The following is an 18669-nucleotide window of genomic DNA, read 5'->3' on the forward strand; positions in this document are numbered from 1 at the left end:
ACCTGTACAAGAGGAATACTTATGTAAGAATGGTGTTCATCAAATACAGCTCGGCCTTCAACACCATAGTGCCCTCCAAGCTCATCACTAAGCTCAGGGCCCTGGGTCTGAACCCCTCCCAGTGCAACTGCATCCTGGACTTCCTGACATTCTGACCCCAAGTGGTGAAGGTAGGCAACAACACTTCCGACACGCTGATCCTCATTACGGGGGGCCCCACAGAGGTGATGCTCAGCCCCTCCTGTACTCCCTTTTCACCCATGAATGCGTGGCCATGCAAGTCTCCAACCCAATCGGCAAGTTTGCTGACGACAAAACAGTGGTAGGCCTGATGACCGACAACAACTAGGCAGCCTACAGGGAGGAGGTGAGTGCCTTGGCGGAGTGGTGCCAAGGAAAAGAACCTCTATGTGAACGTGGGCTACAGGAGACAGCAGAGAAAGCGCACCCCCATCCACATTGATGGGGATGCACTGGAGAGGATTAAAAGCTTCAAGTTCCTCAGCGTGCACATCACTGCGCCCCCTCAACATGAGATCGTACTTCTTGGAGAAATGTCCTCTGGTCTGATGAAACAGAAATAGAACTGTTTGGTCATAATGACCGTCGTTATGGTTGGAGGAAAAAGGGGGAGGCTTGCAAGCCGAAGAACACTATCACAACCGTGAAGCACGGGGGTGGCAGCATCATGTTGTGGGGGTGCTTTGCTGCAGGGGGGAATGGTGCACTTCACAAAATAGATTGCAACTTCTATAACATCTGCTAAACTGTGTACGCAACAAATACATTTTGATTTGATTTAGCAGGCTGTTTATCCAACTGAAAGGCCTAGTGCCCCACATGCTTTACCTGGGTCTGTGATCTGTAATTGTGTCATTTCCTGAAAGCCACAAGAACAATCCACATTGTACACATCGAGAGGGCCTCTGAACCCCCTTTGAAACCAACACACACCACCTCAATCGAAAGACTGCCAGAGAGAATCAAAGAGAGTGAGAGACAAACTGTTTGTCTAATCAGAGAACAAGCTCTCTCTCTCTCTCTCTCTCTGATGTGGGGGAGAGAAACTTTAGCCTGTTCCATTGACGTCAACACAAAGACGCAAAGCAATCCTACTCCACCAACAGAACAAGGTGTCCTTCACTCCCTGTCTCAGCCTCTGTCTCTACCTCTGGCTTTGTCTGCCTCCTTCTCTAGCCCTGTAAATTCTTCTGCTTCTGCTTCTGTTTTTAGCTCTGTCTCTGTCTCTCTGGTTCGACCTCTGCCTGTCTGCCTCTGTGTCTGCCTCTGCCTTTGTCCCTCCCTTTGTTTCTGTCCCTGCCTCGGCCTCTAATGCTACATCTGTATCTGTCTCTGCATTTATCTCTCTGTCTCTGCTTTGCTTCTGACTTGTATGCCGGTATCTGCCTCTCTGTCTCTGCATGTATCTCTCTGTCTCTGCTTTGCCTCTGACTTGTATGCCGGTATCTGCCTCTCTGTCTCTGCCACTGTCTCTGCATGTATCTCTCTGTCTCTGCTTTGCCTCTGACTTGTATGCCGGTATCTGCCTCTCTGTCTCTGCCTCTGTCTCTGCTTTTGTCTGAAACTATTAGTAGTAGTATTACGTATTTCAATTGTTACAATGTCATTATCACTATCAACCCTTTTGAATTTCTGTGAACTCTCTCTCTTTAAAAGAGAGCATTAATTCACTTCCTCATCAGCACTGCCCTGCAGTGTAAGCATTAGCTTGAGCAGTATCATCAACAAGGGCCTGAGTGCTGAGAGTGGAGCAGATTATATTGCAAACATGAGCAAAATGTTTATGCTCTTCATGGCATGTGTCAAATCAGTTGTTGTAATTAAAATCAAATCAAAATGTATTAGTCACATGCGCCAAATACAACAGGTAGAGCATAAACCTTAGTGAAATGCTTAATTAAGAGCCACTAATCAACAATCAGTATGGGCATGAGGTAGGTAAATTGGACTATGTACAGCTGCAGCGATCGGCAGCGATCGGGTGGCTGCTCAGATAGCAGATGTTTAAAGTTGGTGAGGGAGATAAAAGTCTCCAATTTCAACGATTTTTGCAATTCGTTCCAGTCATAAGCAGCAGAGAACTGGAAGGAAAGGCGGCCAAATGAGGTGTTGGCTTTAGGGATGATCAGTGAGATACACCTGCTGGAGCGTGTTCTACGGGTGGGTGTTGCCACCGTGACCAGTGAACTGAGATAAGGCGGAGCTTTACCTAGCATAGACTTGTAGATGACCTAGAGCCAGTGGGTCTGGCGACGAATATGTAGCGAGGGCCAGCCGACTAGATCTAGTCATTGGTGCTTCCTGCTTTAGTTTTTGCTTGTAAGCAAGTATGTGGAGGATATGATTATGGTCAGATTTGCCAAATTTGAGGGTGAGGAAGAGCTTTGTATGTGTCTCTGTGTGTGGAGTAAAGGTGGTCCAGAGTTTTCCCCCTCTGGTTGCACATTTAACATGCTGACAGAAATTTGGTAAAATGGATTTAAGTTTCCCTGTATTAAAGTTCTCAGCCACTACGAGCTCCACTCTGGGTGGCTTTTTCCTGTTTGCTTATGGCAGAATACAGCTCATTCAGTGCGGTCTTAGTGCCAGCATCTGTCTGTGGTGGTATGTAGACAGCTACGAAAAATACAGATGAAAACTCTCTAGGTATATAGTGTGGTCCACAGCTTATCATGAGATACTCGAGACTTCCTTAGATATTGTGCACCAGCCTTTATTTACAAAAATACATAGTTAGCCGCCCCTTGTCTTACCAGATGCCTCTGTACTATCCTGCCAATACAGCGTATAACCAGCCAGCTGTTATGTTGATAATGTGGTTGTTTAGCCACGACTCCGTGAAGCAAGAGATACAACAGTTTTGAATGTCCCGTTGGTAGTTTAATCTTTCGCAGTAGGTCATCAATTTTAGTTTCCAAAGATTATTTTCGGTCATAAGGACGGTAACAGCAACATTATGTACAAAATAAGCAAAAAAATAACTAAAAAAAGGCAAAGAAACGAACAAAAAAAGCACAATTGGTTAGGAATACGTAAAACGTCAGCTTTGTTCTCTGGCGCCATATTAATGCTACAGTGGAATACGTTACTTTTTTTTAATGCAATACATTTCCTTTCAGTAAAATAGATCCCTTCACAAACATGACTACATTACATTTACATTTAAGTCATTTAGCAGACGCTCTTATCCTAATTAACGCAATACGTTTCCTTTCAGTAAAATAGATCCCTTCACAAACATGACTAATTAACGCAATACGTTTCCTTTCAGTAAAATAGATCCCTTCACAAACATGACTAATTAACGCAATACGTTTCCTTTCAGTAAAATAGATCCCTTCACAAACATGACTAATTAACACAATACATTTCCTGTCAGTAAAATAGATCCCTTCACAATCATGACTAATTAACGCACTACGTTTCCTTTCAGTAAAATAGATCCCTTCACGAACATGACTAATTAACGCAATACGTTTCCTTTCAGTAAAAGAGATCCCTTGACAGGTTAATTTAACCAGGTAAGTATCTGAGGAGAAATTTGATTTGATAATAGCTGACCCTTCCTGGTCTATTCAAACAAACCTTTATGTACAACTACCAATTTAAACATAGATGGAATGTTGCTTTTTCCTTTAAAATGTTGAAGAAACTTTGGCTTTCTCTTTTTTAAACAATGCTTAAATGTTGCTCTCTTTCCCTGGCCCATCTGAAGAGAGTATACTAACTACATAATGTTGAAGGAACATCGAAGGAATGTTGCTTTCCCTTTTTAAACATGCTCTCTCTCCACAGTCCATCTGAACAGACTATACTATACTACTGTAGGCCATAACATTAAAGGAATGTTGCTTTCCCTTTTTAAACATGCTCTCACTCCACAGTCCATCTGAACAGACTATACTATACTACTGTAGGCCATAACATTAAAGGAATGTTGCTTTCCCTTTTTAAACATACTCTCTCTCCACAGTCCATCTGAACAGACTATACTGTACTACTGTAGGCCATAACATTAAAGGAATGTTGTGTTCCTTTCATAAATGTTGGTTAAATATGAATTTCTCTCTCTGTGGCCCATCTCAAGAGACTTTACTAGGGCCATATATATCCTGCTAATGGTTCTCAAACTCTGTCCTTAGGGACCCCCAGACGTTTCACAATGATGTTATAGCCCTCAACTAGCTCACCTGATTCACATAATGAGTTGACCAGTTGAATTGAGTGTACTAGCTGTGGAATAGATCAAACACCAGGAATGGCTGGGGTTCCCCTAGGAGAGGATTGAGAACCACTGATTAAGATGACTTCGGCTGGACACCCTGTCACATAAGACTGACCGAAATAAACAAGACATTTCTGCAACACCCAGTAATCAATATCAGGATGGCTTCAGTACCAAACATCATTTTTCTCAGCAAGCCATTGCTTTAACGAAACAAAGCATCCATTCAAATCATAAATCTGAGAGCGATTTAAATCCGGGGAGAGTAAGCGAGAGGGGGAAGAAGGAGAGAAAGAGAGAGAGGGAGACGGGTATAGAAAGAGAGAAATAGGTAGAGAGAGAGAGAATGTCTGTCTCCCTGCCTAGCCCCTAATGATTTATTTTCTACATTTCCGCGAGCGAGAGATTTGTCCATACACAGTGACAGGTCACCTTCAAATGCCAGTGGCAGACTGTTCATCACCATGCACACAAGCATCTCATCGCTGTGAGTAAATATTAAAGGAAAATAATCCAATTGATTGTGGATGGGGCCGAGAGGCGTCCCTGCCATATATTTCACTCAGGGAGCTAATGCCGTGGCCCGCGTATCCACACCAACACACAGATATGCATGCGGATCCACACTCATGCACACACACACACAAATAAACACAGACATGTACACATGTACACACACACACACACACACACACACACACACACACACACACACACACACACACACACACACACACACACACACACACACACACACACACACACACACAAATAAACACAGACATGTACACATGCACACGCACGCACGCACACACACACACACACACACACACACACACAAATAAACACACACACACACACACACACACACACACACACACACACACACACACACACACACACACACACACACACACACACAAACACAGACATGTACACGCACACACACACCACTGCTCCCTTCAACAGATTGATGATTCTTCAAGAATCTTATGTGTGGCTGGCAGGCCATGTGCTCAAGGTTTCAGTTTATATTGTAAAAAGATAAACCAGTTTCTTATTAACTCCATTGTCATTCTTATTAGCTCTTATTCACATTTGTCTTGATTTTGGTAACCGCATGGCCTTGTTTTCTCATATTGTCTATTCTCTTCGATTGATGACCTCAGAGCTTATGCATTGTGCTTCTCAAAAAGTACGATAGCAGATCAGCAATCCTTTAAGTAGACCACAACAAATATTTAGGATACTCAATAAGTGACAACAAACACACAAATATATAAAGACAACTTTATCCCATTTCAACGACATGAAAGCAGATCTAATGAAATGGAACAATCTTCCCAATAAGTCTTACAGGTAGAATAAACCTCTTCAGAACAGCATGGCTCCCAATGTTTCTACATGTATTCTGGGTAATACCAATACCCCACCGAAGACATTCTTTAAAAAAAGTATACTCAGTCACCATAACAGACATTTGACATTTTCCTAAGTCTGAGGGTGGTTTTAACCTTCCAGACCTGGGAATTGTAAAAACTCGCGACCCAAGGCTTTTACCTACGACATGTAGTTAAATGCACTAAAGAGGAACAATGGTTACATACTGAAGATGCTCATCCCCAGAATCGTTTTACGTGTCTATTTTCACAGGATAAAGCTAAGAACATTAACAACTTCATAGTTAACAACACTATAACAATATGGAAGAAAATGAAACGGATTCTACAAGAATCAATATCACTCCCTTATAGCATAACCCCATGGAACAATCCTTGGATAGCGTTTCACAATATCACTCCCTTATAGCATAACCCCATGGAACAATCCTTGGATAGCATTTCACAATTCACTGATAAATTGGTCAAGATGGAAAACTAAAGGCATAGAAACCGTAATTAATTTGCTGAACGGAAATACATTTATTTGGCAGAATTAATACCCCATTTTGGACTGACCAATGTAGCTGGAGGGAAAGTTGGGGCATAACTAACGAAAATGACAGTTAATTAAAAGTGATGCTTAACCCAGTATCAGCTAACGTATAGAATGTATTATACAGGAGACACAATTCACAAATTCTACAGCACAACGGCAGAGTCAAGTCATAAGTGTAACACAAATAATGACTCAATAATCCGTGCTTTCAGGGAACGCCATACAGTCTGGAAGTCGTGGGCGGAGCTAGAACGTTGGGTGTCAGAAGTATTATAATGTAAACTTATTTTAAATCCATCATTCTGCATATTTCAAGACATGACATAGGAGAGACATAGTGAGTTACCCAGTGGACTGGACAATTCTCTTCTCATCACTCATCTTGAAAACATGCATACTAAAAACCTGGATATCAATCAGCCATTATTAACACATTGGAAAATATGATTTCAATATTGAAACTGCGTGGGCTACGGAGAGAAGCAAAATGGTGAAGTTTCAGGCCATGTAGTGGAAAGTGATGTGGGCACTGGAGATGGGGGGGGTTGGGGGCTAGTGAGTCTGGGCAGGTGTGATGTAATTGATGTTTGTATGATGTTGTCATTTGTATGTGTATGTTTTGTATTGTTTAAAAAAGATCAAATAAAACCGTACAACATTTTTTTTTAAGAATCGTGCTTCTTTGTTCATACTGCTTAGTACTTCTTAGTACTACTTCTGTCGAAATATTCATGAATCGAGACACTTAGCAAGAGTAAGTGAATAGAAAACACTATTTAGCGAATCAAAGCTTTAGGGATTACATGGATCCTATAATTTGTAATGGGCTCATAATAATTCAACACTATATTATCATTTTCCACAGTACACTAAGTGGCTCGGTGGCAATATTAGCTAAATCTGTCTGTATTTCTGGGCTAATAATTAATTGAAATGGCACATATTGAAAAAGCAATGATTAAATTAAAGAAATTAGAGACTGAGTTAATGGCTAATAGCTTTGGGATACAGTGTTTATGGATTAAATGTAGTATTTAACAATCTCTATGTTGTTTTTCGATTGGATTTTACAGTGCAGTGGAGACAGAATGTACCATTGCATTTAAAAGACGTAGACAATGTGTTTAGCTCTATATTCAAATGCACAACAATTGTACAAATAAAGAAATAAAAGGAAAACAAAAATAGTTTGTAGATGTTTCAATTGGACCTGCATTCTCTGAACTACATATATTGGGCTCCACACTTGCAAGAATAGTTATGTTGGGAATCCAGAACCTTAGCTTGACAGCTACTGTACGGGTGCATTGATTCTTGGAGTGCCGAATGTACAGCATTGTTTCAACACGAGCTGTATGTAGCTGAGATTTGCAAACTCTGATCCTCGCTTTGCTTATGCGTGTGTGTGTCTCTGTGTGTGGTGTGTGTATGTGTGTGTGTGTGTCTGTGTCTGTGTCTGTGCGTCTGCATATGTATTCATACCTGCATTGATATCTGGATGCATGTCTTTGTGTGAGTGTGTGTGTCTGTCTCTGTGTGTGTGTGTGTCTCTCTGTGTGTGTGTGTGTGTGTGTGTGTGTGTGTGTGTGTGTGTGTGTGTGTGTGTGTGTGTGTGTGTGTGTGTGTGTGTGTGTGTGTGTGTGTGTGTGTGTGTGTGTGTGTGTGTGTGTGTGTGTGTGTGTGTCTGTGTGTCTGTGTGTCTCTGTGTGTGTGTGTGTGGTGTGTGTGTATGTCTCTCTGTGTGTGGTGTGTGTGTGTGTGTCTGTCTGTCTCTGTATGTGTGTGTGTGTGTGTGTGTGTCTCTGTGTGTGTGTGTCTGCATATGTATTCATACCTGCATTGATATCTGGATGCATGTCTTTGTGTGTGTGTGTGTGTGTGTGTGTGTGTGTGTGTGTGTGTGTGTGTGTGTGTGTGTGTGTGTGTGTGTGTGTGTGTGTGTGTGTGTGTGTGTGTGTGTGTCTCTCTCTGTGTGTGTGTGTGTGTGTGTGTGTGTGTGTGTGTGTGTGTGTGTGTGTGTGTGTGTGTGTGTGTGTGTGTGTGTGTGTGTGTGTGTGTCTCTCTGTGTGTGGTGTGTGTGTGTCTTTGTGTGTGTCTTTGTGTGTGTGTGTGTGTGTGTGTGTGTGTGTGTGTGTGTGTGTGTGTGTGTGTGTGTGTGTGTGTGTGTGTGTGTGTGTGTGTGTGTGTGTGTGTGTGTGTGTGTGTGTGTGTGTGTGTGTGTGTGTGTCTGTGCATATGTATTCATACCTGCATTGATATCTGGATGCATGTCTTTGTGTGAGTGTTCACGTGCGCTTGCATCTGTGTGTATGAAGGTCACACTGACTGACTCACCCACGCTGGAGCTGAGATCTCCGTTCTCGCCATCGGCCCCATGCTGGTTGGCGTTGCTGTGGTAGCTGCTCATCACCTCCAGCTTGATCTTCTTCACCTTCATGGCCTCGGCGATGGCCGCGTTGGCAGCTGCCGCCGCCGCTGCTGTCAGCCCTGGACACCCCGCACCAGAGAGAACAGGACACAGTTAGATACACACTTAGAATGCTATACTTCGCTGGTCTAGAACAAGGGGCGGCGGCATCTTTTTTAAAGGCTTTTAAAAAGGTTTTATATTAAACATTGTGTGAATGATCTTAGGAATTATTCACACATAATGAACAACAAGCATTTACAAACATACATTTATTATGGAACTTTATCATAAAGTGTTCGGGCAATTTGTTGTGTACAAATGATTATAATCATGTTCGAGGGCCCGACCATCCACTTGGACCATGGCTGAATCTCGTTGCCTATTCCTGGTCTAGAGGTTAGAGCATCTTCCTACAGCACATATACACCTGTGTACCCCAGTCCCACTGCCATGCTGTCACACACTTCTTGTTACTCTTCTGTCTGTATCCTACAGTATCACGAAATATGTACGCATCAAAAGAAAGGGCATCATACAAATATAACCTGAAGACCTTCTATATGTGTTGTCGGAACGTCAACGAGATAAGAGAACCATTCATGCATACATACAGCATATTACATACTGAATATGTACAGTATATACATCAAGAATACAACTACACACTTAGAAATGTCCTTGTTTTTGAAAGAAAAGCAAATTTTTTTGTCCATTAAAACAACATCAAATTGATCAGAAATACAGTGTAGACATTGTTAATGTTGTAAATGACTATTGTAGCTGAAAGCCACAAATGCTGATGCTTCAGATACTCAACTAGTCTAAAGAAGGCCAGTTTTATTGATTCTTTAATCAGGACAACAGTTTTCAGCTGTGCTAACATAATTGCAAAAGGGTTTTCTAATGCTCAATTAGCATTTTAAAATGATAAACTTGGATAAGCTAACACAACGTGCCATTGGAACACAGGAGTGATGGTTGCTGATAATGGTTGCTGTGGTCCTTCTGTAGCTCAGTTGGTAGAGCATGGCGCTTGTAACGCCAGGGTAGTGGGTTCGATCCCCGGGACCACCCATTCGTAGAATGTATGCACACATGACTGTAAGTCGCTTTGGATAAAAGCGTCTGCTAAATGGCATATATTATAATGTGCCTCTGTACGCCTATGTAGACATTCCATTAAAAATATGCCGTTTCCAGCTACAATAGTCATTTACAATGATCACAAACATGACAAATATCCCGAAACACAAAATACCAGTCCCATGTTCTATGAGAGGAGCTTTTCATGCTGCTGACAACATCACAACGTTACTATGTAACTCTACGCAGCCTGTTCCCCCACTGGCTGGTAAACATGACATCTTATGACGTGAAATAGATGTTCATGCTGCTGACAACATCACAACGTTACTATGTAAATCTACGCAGCCTGTTCCCCCACCGGCTGGTAAACATGACATCTTATGACGTGAAATAGATGTTCATGCTGCTGACAACATCACAACGTTACTATGTAAATCTACGCAGCCTGTTCCCCCACCGGCTGGTAAACATGACATCTTATGACGTGAAATAGATGTTCATGCTGCTGACAACATCACAACGTTACTATGTAACTCTACGCAGCCTGTTCCCCCACCGGCTGGTAAACATGACATCTTATGACGTGAAATAGATGTTCATGCTGCTGACAACATCACAACGTTACTATGTAACTCTACGCAGCCTGTTCCCGTACTGGCTGGTAAACATGACATCTTATGACGTGAAATAGCTTTGCAGCAGGTTAACATGTAGACGAGATGTTGTTTTGTACATGTGATTGCTATGAACGTGTTGCTGGCTCTCTCTCTCCCAACTAACACTGTATTGACGTCACTGTGTGCTTTTATAGGAACAGATGAATTCAGGAAAACATATATGCAATGGCATGCCATTATTTCTGTTTATGGGCGGGGGGTTGTTGTATGTGCGTGGAAGTGTGTGTGTGTGTGTGTGTGTACAGTGCCTTCAGAAAGTATTCATATCCCTTATCACTTATTCCTCATTTTGTTGTTGTTTTTTAGTATTTTATTTCACCTTTATTTAACCAGGTAGGCTAGTTGAGAACAAGTTCTCATTTACAACTGCGACCTGGCCAAGATAAAACATAGCAGTGTGAACAGACAACAACACAGAGTTACACATGGAGTAAACAATTAACAAGTCAATAACACAGTAGAAAAAAGGGAGTCTATAAACAGTGTGTGCAAAAGGCATGAGGAGGTAGACAATAAATAGGCCATAGGAGCGAATAATTACAATTTAGCAGATTAACACTGGAGTGATGAATGATCAGATGGTCATGTGCAGGTAGAGATACTGGTGTGCAAAATAGCAGAAAAGTAAATAAATAAAAACAGTATGGGGATGAGGTAGGTGAATTGGGTGGGTTATTTACAGATGGACTATGTACAGCTGCAGCGATTGGTTTGCTGCTCAGATAGCAGATGTTTAAAGTTGGTGAGGGAAATAAAAGTCTCCAACTTCAGCGATTTTTGCAATTCGTTCCAGTCACAGGCAGCAGAGAACTGGAAGGAAAGGCGGCCAAATGAGGTGTTGGCTTTAGGGATGATCAGTGAGATACACCTGCTGGAGCGCGTGCTACAGGTGGGTGTTGCCATCGTGACCAGTGAACTGAGATAAGGCGGAGCTTTACCTAGCATGGCCTTGTAGATGACCTGGAGCCAGTGGGTCTGGCGACGAATATGTAGCGAGGGCCAGCCGACTAGAGCATACAGGTCGCAGTGGTGGGTGGTATACGGTGCTTTAGTAAACTGCATCCAGTTTGCTGAGTAGAGTATTGGAAGCTATTTTGTAGATGACATCGCCGAAGTCGAGGATCGGTAGGATAGTCAGTTTTACTAGGGTAAGTTTGGCGGCGTGAGTGAAGGAGGCTTTGTTGCGAAATAGAAAACCGACTCTAGATTTGATTTTGGATTGGAGATGTTTGATATGAGTCTGGAAGGAGAGTTTACAGTCTAGCCAGACACCTAGGTACTTATAGATGTCCACATATTCTAGGTCGGAACCATCCAGGGTGGTGATGCTAGTCGGGCGTGTGGGTGCAGGCAGGGAACGGTTGAAAAGCATGCATTTGGTTTTACTAGCGTTTAAGAGCAGTAGGAGGCAGCGGAAGGAGTGTGTTTGAGCTTGAATTGTAAATGGATTATATTGATACACACAACACGCCATAATGGCAAAGTGTATTTTGATTCTGTACAGGCTTCCTTTTTTTCACGTTGTCATTTAGGTTAGTATTGTGGAGTAACTACAATGTTGTTGATCCATCCTCATGTTTCTCCTATCATAGCCATTAAACTTTGTCACTATTGGCCTCGTGGTGAATTCCCTGAGCGGTTTCCTTCCTCTCCGGTAACTGAGTTAGGAAGGACTCCTGTATCTTCGTAGTGACTGGGTGTACTGATACACCATCCAAAGTGTGATGAATAACTTCACTATGCTCAAAGGGATATTCAGTACCTGATTTTGTTTTGACCCATCTACCAATAGGTGCCTTTCTTTGTGAGGCATTGGAAAACCTCCCTGGTCTTTGTGGTTGAATCTGTGTTTGAAATTCACTACTCAACTAAGGGACCTTACCAGTGGTGTAAAGTACTTAAGTATAAATACTTAAGTATTACTTAAGGGGTATCTGTACTTTACTTTAATATTAATATGATAACTATTTTTATAACTTTTACTACATGCCTAAAGAAAATAATGTACTTTTTACTTCTTACGTTTTCCCTGACACCCAAAAGTACTCGTTACATTTTGAATGCTGAGCAGAACAGGAAAATTGTCTAATTCACGTATTTATCAAGAGAACAACCCTGGTCATCCCTACTGCACCTGATCTGGTAGACTCACTACACACTTAGTTTGTGAATTTTGTCTGAGTGTTGAACTGTGCCCCTGGCTATCCGCACATTAAAAAAGCAAGAAAATTGCGCTGTATGGTTTGCTTAATATAAGACATTTAAAATTATTTATACTTTAACTTTTGATACTTAACTATATTTAAAACCCAATATTTTTAGACTTTTACTGAAGTAGTATTTTACTGGGTGACTTTCACTTTTACTTGAGTCATTTTCTATGAATGAATCTTTACTTTTACTCAATTAAGACAATTGGGTACTCTATGGGTACAATTATCTGGACCTTCCAGATAATTGTATGTGTTGGGTACAGAGATGCGATAGTAATTTAAAAAGCATTTTAAACACTACTACTGCACAAAGTGTCAGTCAAAACAACGTATTATGGGACTTGCAAACCGGATGCATGTTTTTGAATAATGTGGAAATTGAGCAAGTACAGGTGATTAAACTGCTAGGTGTGAACTCCTTGAATTGCAAACTGCCATGGTCAAAACATATACATGCAACGGTAGCTAAGACCCCCGTCTTAGGGTCCTATAGGCCCTAGTTTTGTTGGACTACTGCCCAGCCATACGGTCAAGTGCCACAAAGAGGGACATAGGCCAATTACAGTTGGCCGACAACAGAGCAGCACGGCTAGCCCTTTGACGCAGGAACAAATACTTGAGGATATTGGAAACCCTCTGGCCAAGTCGTGAGGAGAAGTTGTGAAAGATGAGGTGGGGGGTAGGCCTCAGACATGGTTTCAATGTCCGGCACATCATGTCTCATTACCACATTGTAAAGGGTGAAGTATGCAGCTGGTCCAAAAGGTAGGTGGCACACCACCAGGCCATCTGACTGTCCTCTGGTTTCATGAAGAATGACCAGATCTGTAACACTGTTGGCTTTACAGGCTTGTACCAGAGCATTGATCTCATGACCTCCCCTGCTCCACAGAGAGCTAATAGCAATGACATGCAATCATGTCAATCTCTCCTGGCTCAAAATACTGCATCACTACTTGTCTTTGTGAGAGGTATTGATATGGTCAAAGCACCGAGCAGTCTGTTTAAACTACTAGCACACAGCTCAGACAACCATGCATACCCCACAAGACATGCCACCAGTGGTCTCTTTACAGTCTCCAAGTCCAGAATGGACTCTGGAAAATGCACAGTACTACACAGAGACATGCCCACATGGAAATATATTCCCCCATTACCAGCCTGTTCAACCTCTCTTTCCTATCTTCTGAGATCCCCCAAAGATTGGAAAGCTGCCGCGGTCATCCCCCTCTTCAAAGGGGGAGACACTCTAGACCCAAACTGCTACAGACCTATATCTATCCTACCCTGCCTTTCTAAGGTCTTCAAAAGCTAAGTTAACAAACAGATCACCGACCATTTCGAATCCCACCGTACCTTTTCCGCTATGCAATCTGGTTTCAGAGCTGGTCATGGGTGTACCTCAGCCACGCTCAAGGTCCTAAACAATATCATAACCTACATCGATAAGAGACAAAACTGTGCAGCTGTATTCATAGACCTGGCCAAGGCTTTCGACTCTGTCAATCACCACATTCTTATCGACAGACTCAACAGCCTTGGTTTCTCAAATGACTGCCTCGCCTGGTTAACCAACTACTTCTCAGACAGAGTTCAGTGTGTCAAATCGGAGGGCCTGTTGTCCGGACCTCTGGCAGTCTCTATGGAGGCCACAAGGTTCAATTCTCGGGCCGACTCTTTTCTCTGTATACATAGCCCATCTGTAAATAACCCATCCAATTACCTCATCCCCATACTGTTATTTTTCTAATCCTTTGCAAGACATCAAAACTATGAAATAACATGAAATCATGTAGTAAACGAAAAAAGTGTTAAACAAATCAAAATATATTTTATATTTAAGATTCTTCAAATAGCCACCGTTTGCCTTGATGACAGCTTTGAACACTCTTGGCATTCTCTCAACCAGCTTCAGCTGGAATACTTTTCCAACAGTCTTGAAGGAGTTCCCACATATGCTGAGCACTTGTTGCTGCTTTTCCTTCACCTCTATGTTACTCTGTGAGGAATGTATTTGAGGTAACCCTGGGTCTTCCATTCCTCTGGGGGTCCTTATGAGAGCCAGATGGTAGCGCCTGATGGTTTTTGCACTGCGCATTTTCTGTATTGACTGACCTTCACTTGTTAATTTATATGTCATTTTTAATGACTGAACAAAGCGGCACTGGAACTGTTTTCGGGTGAGTGAATTGTAATTAGTAAAAATATGTATTAATCATAGGGCTTTTTGGTCAGTCTCTGTTCTTTGTCAGAGAAACACTTATTTTATCAAATCAAATCAAATGTTGTTCCTAGCTCGAACAGTGCAGTAGTATCACAACAATACACAAATCTGAAAGTAAAATGATGGAATTAAGAAATAAATCAATATTAGGACGAGGTCTGACTGAGGTCTGACTGAGTTGATCACACGCATGCCCGTGAGAGCGACCTACGTTCCATTGCATATCTAAAGACAAAGGAATTCTCCGGTTGGAACATTATTGAATATTTATGTTAAAAACATCCTAAAGATTGATTCTATATATCGTTTGACATGGAGGTATTTGGACATAAATGATGGACTTTATCGAACAAAACAAACATTTATTGTGGAACTGGGATTGCGAGTGCATTCTGATGAAGATCATCAAAGGTAGGTGAAAATGTATAATACTATTTCTGACTTCTGTATGGCTTGTTTTTGTGTCAGAGAGCTGTACTCAGATTATTGCATGGTGTGCTTTTTCCGTAAAGTTTTTTTTAAATCTGACACAGCGGTTGCATTAAGGAGAAGTGGATCTATAATTCCATGTATAATCTTGTATCTTTTATCAATGTTTATTATGAGTATACTGTAAATTGATGTGGCCCTCTGCAAAATCACTGGATATTTTGGAAGCAAAACATTACTGAACATGAAGCGCCAATGTAAACTGAGATTTTTGGATATAAATATGAAGTCCTATGAGTGTCATCTGATGAAGATCATCAAAGGTTAGTGATTCATTTCATCTCTATTTCTGCTTTTTGTGATTCCGCTCTAGCTGGAAAAATGGCTGTGTTTTTCTGTGACTAGGTTCTGACCTAACATTATCGTTTGGTGTGCTTTCGCTGTAAAGCCTTTTTGAAATTGGACACTGTGGTGGGAATTAACAACAAGTTTATCTTTAAAATGGTTTAAAATACTTGTAAATTTGAGGAATTTTAATTATGAGAATTATGTTGTTTGAATTTGGTGCCCTGCACTTTCACTGGCTGTTGTCATATCGATCCCGTTAGCGGGATTTCAGCCGTAATCTGATGGCCTTTGAGATTTAGAAGCTGTTTTTCAGTCTCAATGTCCCAGCTTTGATGTACCTGTACTGACCTCGCCTTCTGGATGATAGCGGGGTGAACAGGCCGTGGCTTGGGTGGTTGATGTCCTTGATTATCTTTTTGGCCTTCCTATGACATTGGGTGCTGTAGGTGTCCTGGAGGGCAGGCAGTGTGCCCCCGGTGATGTGCTGGGCAGACAACACCACCCTCTGGAGAGCCCTGCGGTTGTGGTCGGTGCAGTTGCCGTATCAGGGGGCGATACAGCCTGACAGGATGCTCTTGATTGTGCATCTGTAAAAGTTTGTGAGGGTCTTAGTGGCCAAGCCACATTTCTTCAGCCTCCTGAGGTTGAAGAGGCACTGTTGCACCTTCTTCACCAAACTGTCTGTGTCGGTGGACCATTTCAGTTTGTCAGTGATGTGAACGCCGAGGAACTTGAAGCTTCCACCTTCTCCACTGCGGTTCCGTCGATTTGGATAGACACGTGCTGCGTGATTGTGGACTTTCCTGAAGTCCACAATCAGCTCCTTTGTTTTGTTGACATTGAGGGAGAGGTTATTTTCCTGGCACCAATCTGACAGGGCTCTCACCTCCTCCCTGTAGGCTGTCTTGTCACCTACAGTCAGACTGGTAGTCAGACCTACAACTGTTGTGTCATCTGCAAACTTGATGATTGAGTTGGAGTTGTGTGTGGCCACACAGTCATAGGTGAACAGGGAGTACAGGAGGGGGCTGAGCACGCACACTTGTGGGGCCCCTGTGTTGAGGATCAGCGAAGTGGAGCTGTTGTTTCCTACCTTCTCCAAGTCCAGGACCCAGTTGCACAGATTGGGGTCCAGACCCAGGGCCACGAGCTTAATGGTGAACTTGGAGGGTACTATGGTCACACAGCTAATTTAGGAATTTGCAATATATTTTGCAATAGAAACAGTGTTATACAGAAAGAACAAAGGCTCATCAACAATTTTCACCTAGGTAAAGGGCCAGGGCGAAACAAAATCTATGAGAGCATTATTTATTTAAATAACCTGTATCTAAATCCGGATACAGTTAACAAAACAGGACTTGAGTACAGTTTTCCATATTCGATGATGCCGATATCACTGAGATGAAAAGGGTGCAACCTAGGTCCATGAGACCAAAAGGGCAAAGGAGAACGGTTGTATGAAGGAAACAGTTTATAAAGGAAATGGTCTGTAGCTAATATTTACAGTTGAAGTCGGAAGTTTACATACACTTACAGTAGGTTGGAGTCGTTTTTCAACCACTCCACAAACTTGTTGTTAACAAACTATAGTCTTGGCAAGTCGGTTAGGAGCAATTTCCAAACGCCTGAAGGTACCACTTTCATCTGTACAAACAATAGTACCCAAATATAAACACCATGGGACCACACAGCCGTCATACCGCTTAGGAAAGAGACGCGTGTCTCCTAGAGATGAACGTACTTTGGTGTGAAAAGTGCAAATCAATCCCAGAACAACAGCAAAGGGCCTTGTGAAGATGCTGGAGGAAACAGGCACAAAAGTATCTATATCCACAGTAAAACAAATCCTGTAATGAATCCTGTAAAGACACTCAGCAAGGAAGAAGCCACTGCTCCAAAACCGCCATAAAAAAAAGCTATGGTTTGCAACTTTTTGGAGAAATGTCCTCTGGTTTGATGAAACAAAAATAGAACTGTTTGGCCATGATGACCATTGTTATGTTTGGAGGAAAAAGGGGAAGGCTTGCAAGCCGAAGAACACCATTCCAACTGTGAAGCACTGGGGTGGCAGCATCATGCTGTGGGGGTGCTTAGCTGCAGGAGGGACTGGTGCACTTCACAAAAGAGATGGCATCATGAGGTAGGAAAATTACGTGGATATATTGAAGCAACATCTCAAGACATCAGTCAGGAAGTTAAAGCATGGTCGCAAACGGGTCTTCCAAATGGACAATGACTCTATGTTGGACACAAAATGGCTTAAGGACAACAAAGTCAAGGTATTGGAGTGGCCATCACAAAGCCCTGACCTCGATTCTATGGACAATTTTCAGAAATGAAAAAGTGAGACTCAGTTACCTGCCTACAAACCTGACTCCGCCCTTGCTGTCTCTGCCTGGCCGGTTCCCCTCTCTCCACTGGAATGCTCTGTCTCTAACTCTATTACAGGGGCTGAGTCACTGGCTCACTGGTGCTCTTGCATGCCGTCCCTAGGAGGGGTGCATCACTTGAGTGGGTTGAGTCACTGACGTCGTCTTGATGTACCCCCCCCCTTGGGTTGTGCCGTGGCGGAGATCTTCGTGGGCTATACTCGGCATTGTCTCAGGATGGTAAGTTGGTGGTTGAAGATATCCCTCTCTTTAACTCTCCAAGTTAAACAATTTAAAGGCAATGCTACCAAATACTAATTGAGTGTATGTAAACTTCTGACACACTGGGAATGTGATGAAATAAATAAAAGCTGAAATAAATCATCCTCTCTACTATTATTCTGACATTTCCCATTCTTAAAATAAAGTGGTGATCCTAACTGACCTAAAACAGGGATTTTTTACTTGGATTAAATGTCAGGAATTGTGAAAAACTGAGTTTAAATGTACTTGGCTAAGGTATATGTAAACTTCCGACTTCAACTGTAGATACTACATTCCATTAAATAGCAGTTCAACCAAAACATTGACGTAAAATGGTCTGCCGCTGAAAGATTTTTGACAGGACAAGCCAACATATGAGTCTATCTTAGCTGTCACATTTGTCACGAGGCGTGACTCGAGAGCAGCTATTAGCAGCTATTAGCTGTGTGACGTAAGTACAAG

The 18669-nt window shown here is 42.2% G+C and overlaps 1 protein-coding gene across 2 annotated transcripts in view; it reads right to left on the reverse strand.

The window, feature by feature from the left end:
* The window catches only part of dachd (dachshund d), a 281750-nt gene that overhangs the window by 108850 nt on the left and 154231 nt on the right, over positions 1-18669 (reverse strand). For both annotated transcript variants that reach the window (XM_046359169.1, XM_046359160.1), the window contains exon 3: positions 8519-8671. In XM_046359169.1, the coding sequence (XP_046215125.1) occupies positions 8519-8671 (153 nt within the window). The remainder of the gene's footprint in view (positions 1-8518; positions 8672-18669) is intronic.

The sequence above is a fragment of the Oncorhynchus gorbuscha genome, linkage group LG01 (genome assembly GCF_021184085.1).
Source record: "Oncorhynchus gorbuscha isolate QuinsamMale2020 ecotype Even-year linkage group LG01, OgorEven_v1.0, whole genome shotgun sequence".
Lineage (NCBI taxonomy): Eukaryota > Metazoa > Chordata > Actinopteri > Salmoniformes > Salmonidae > Oncorhynchus > Oncorhynchus gorbuscha.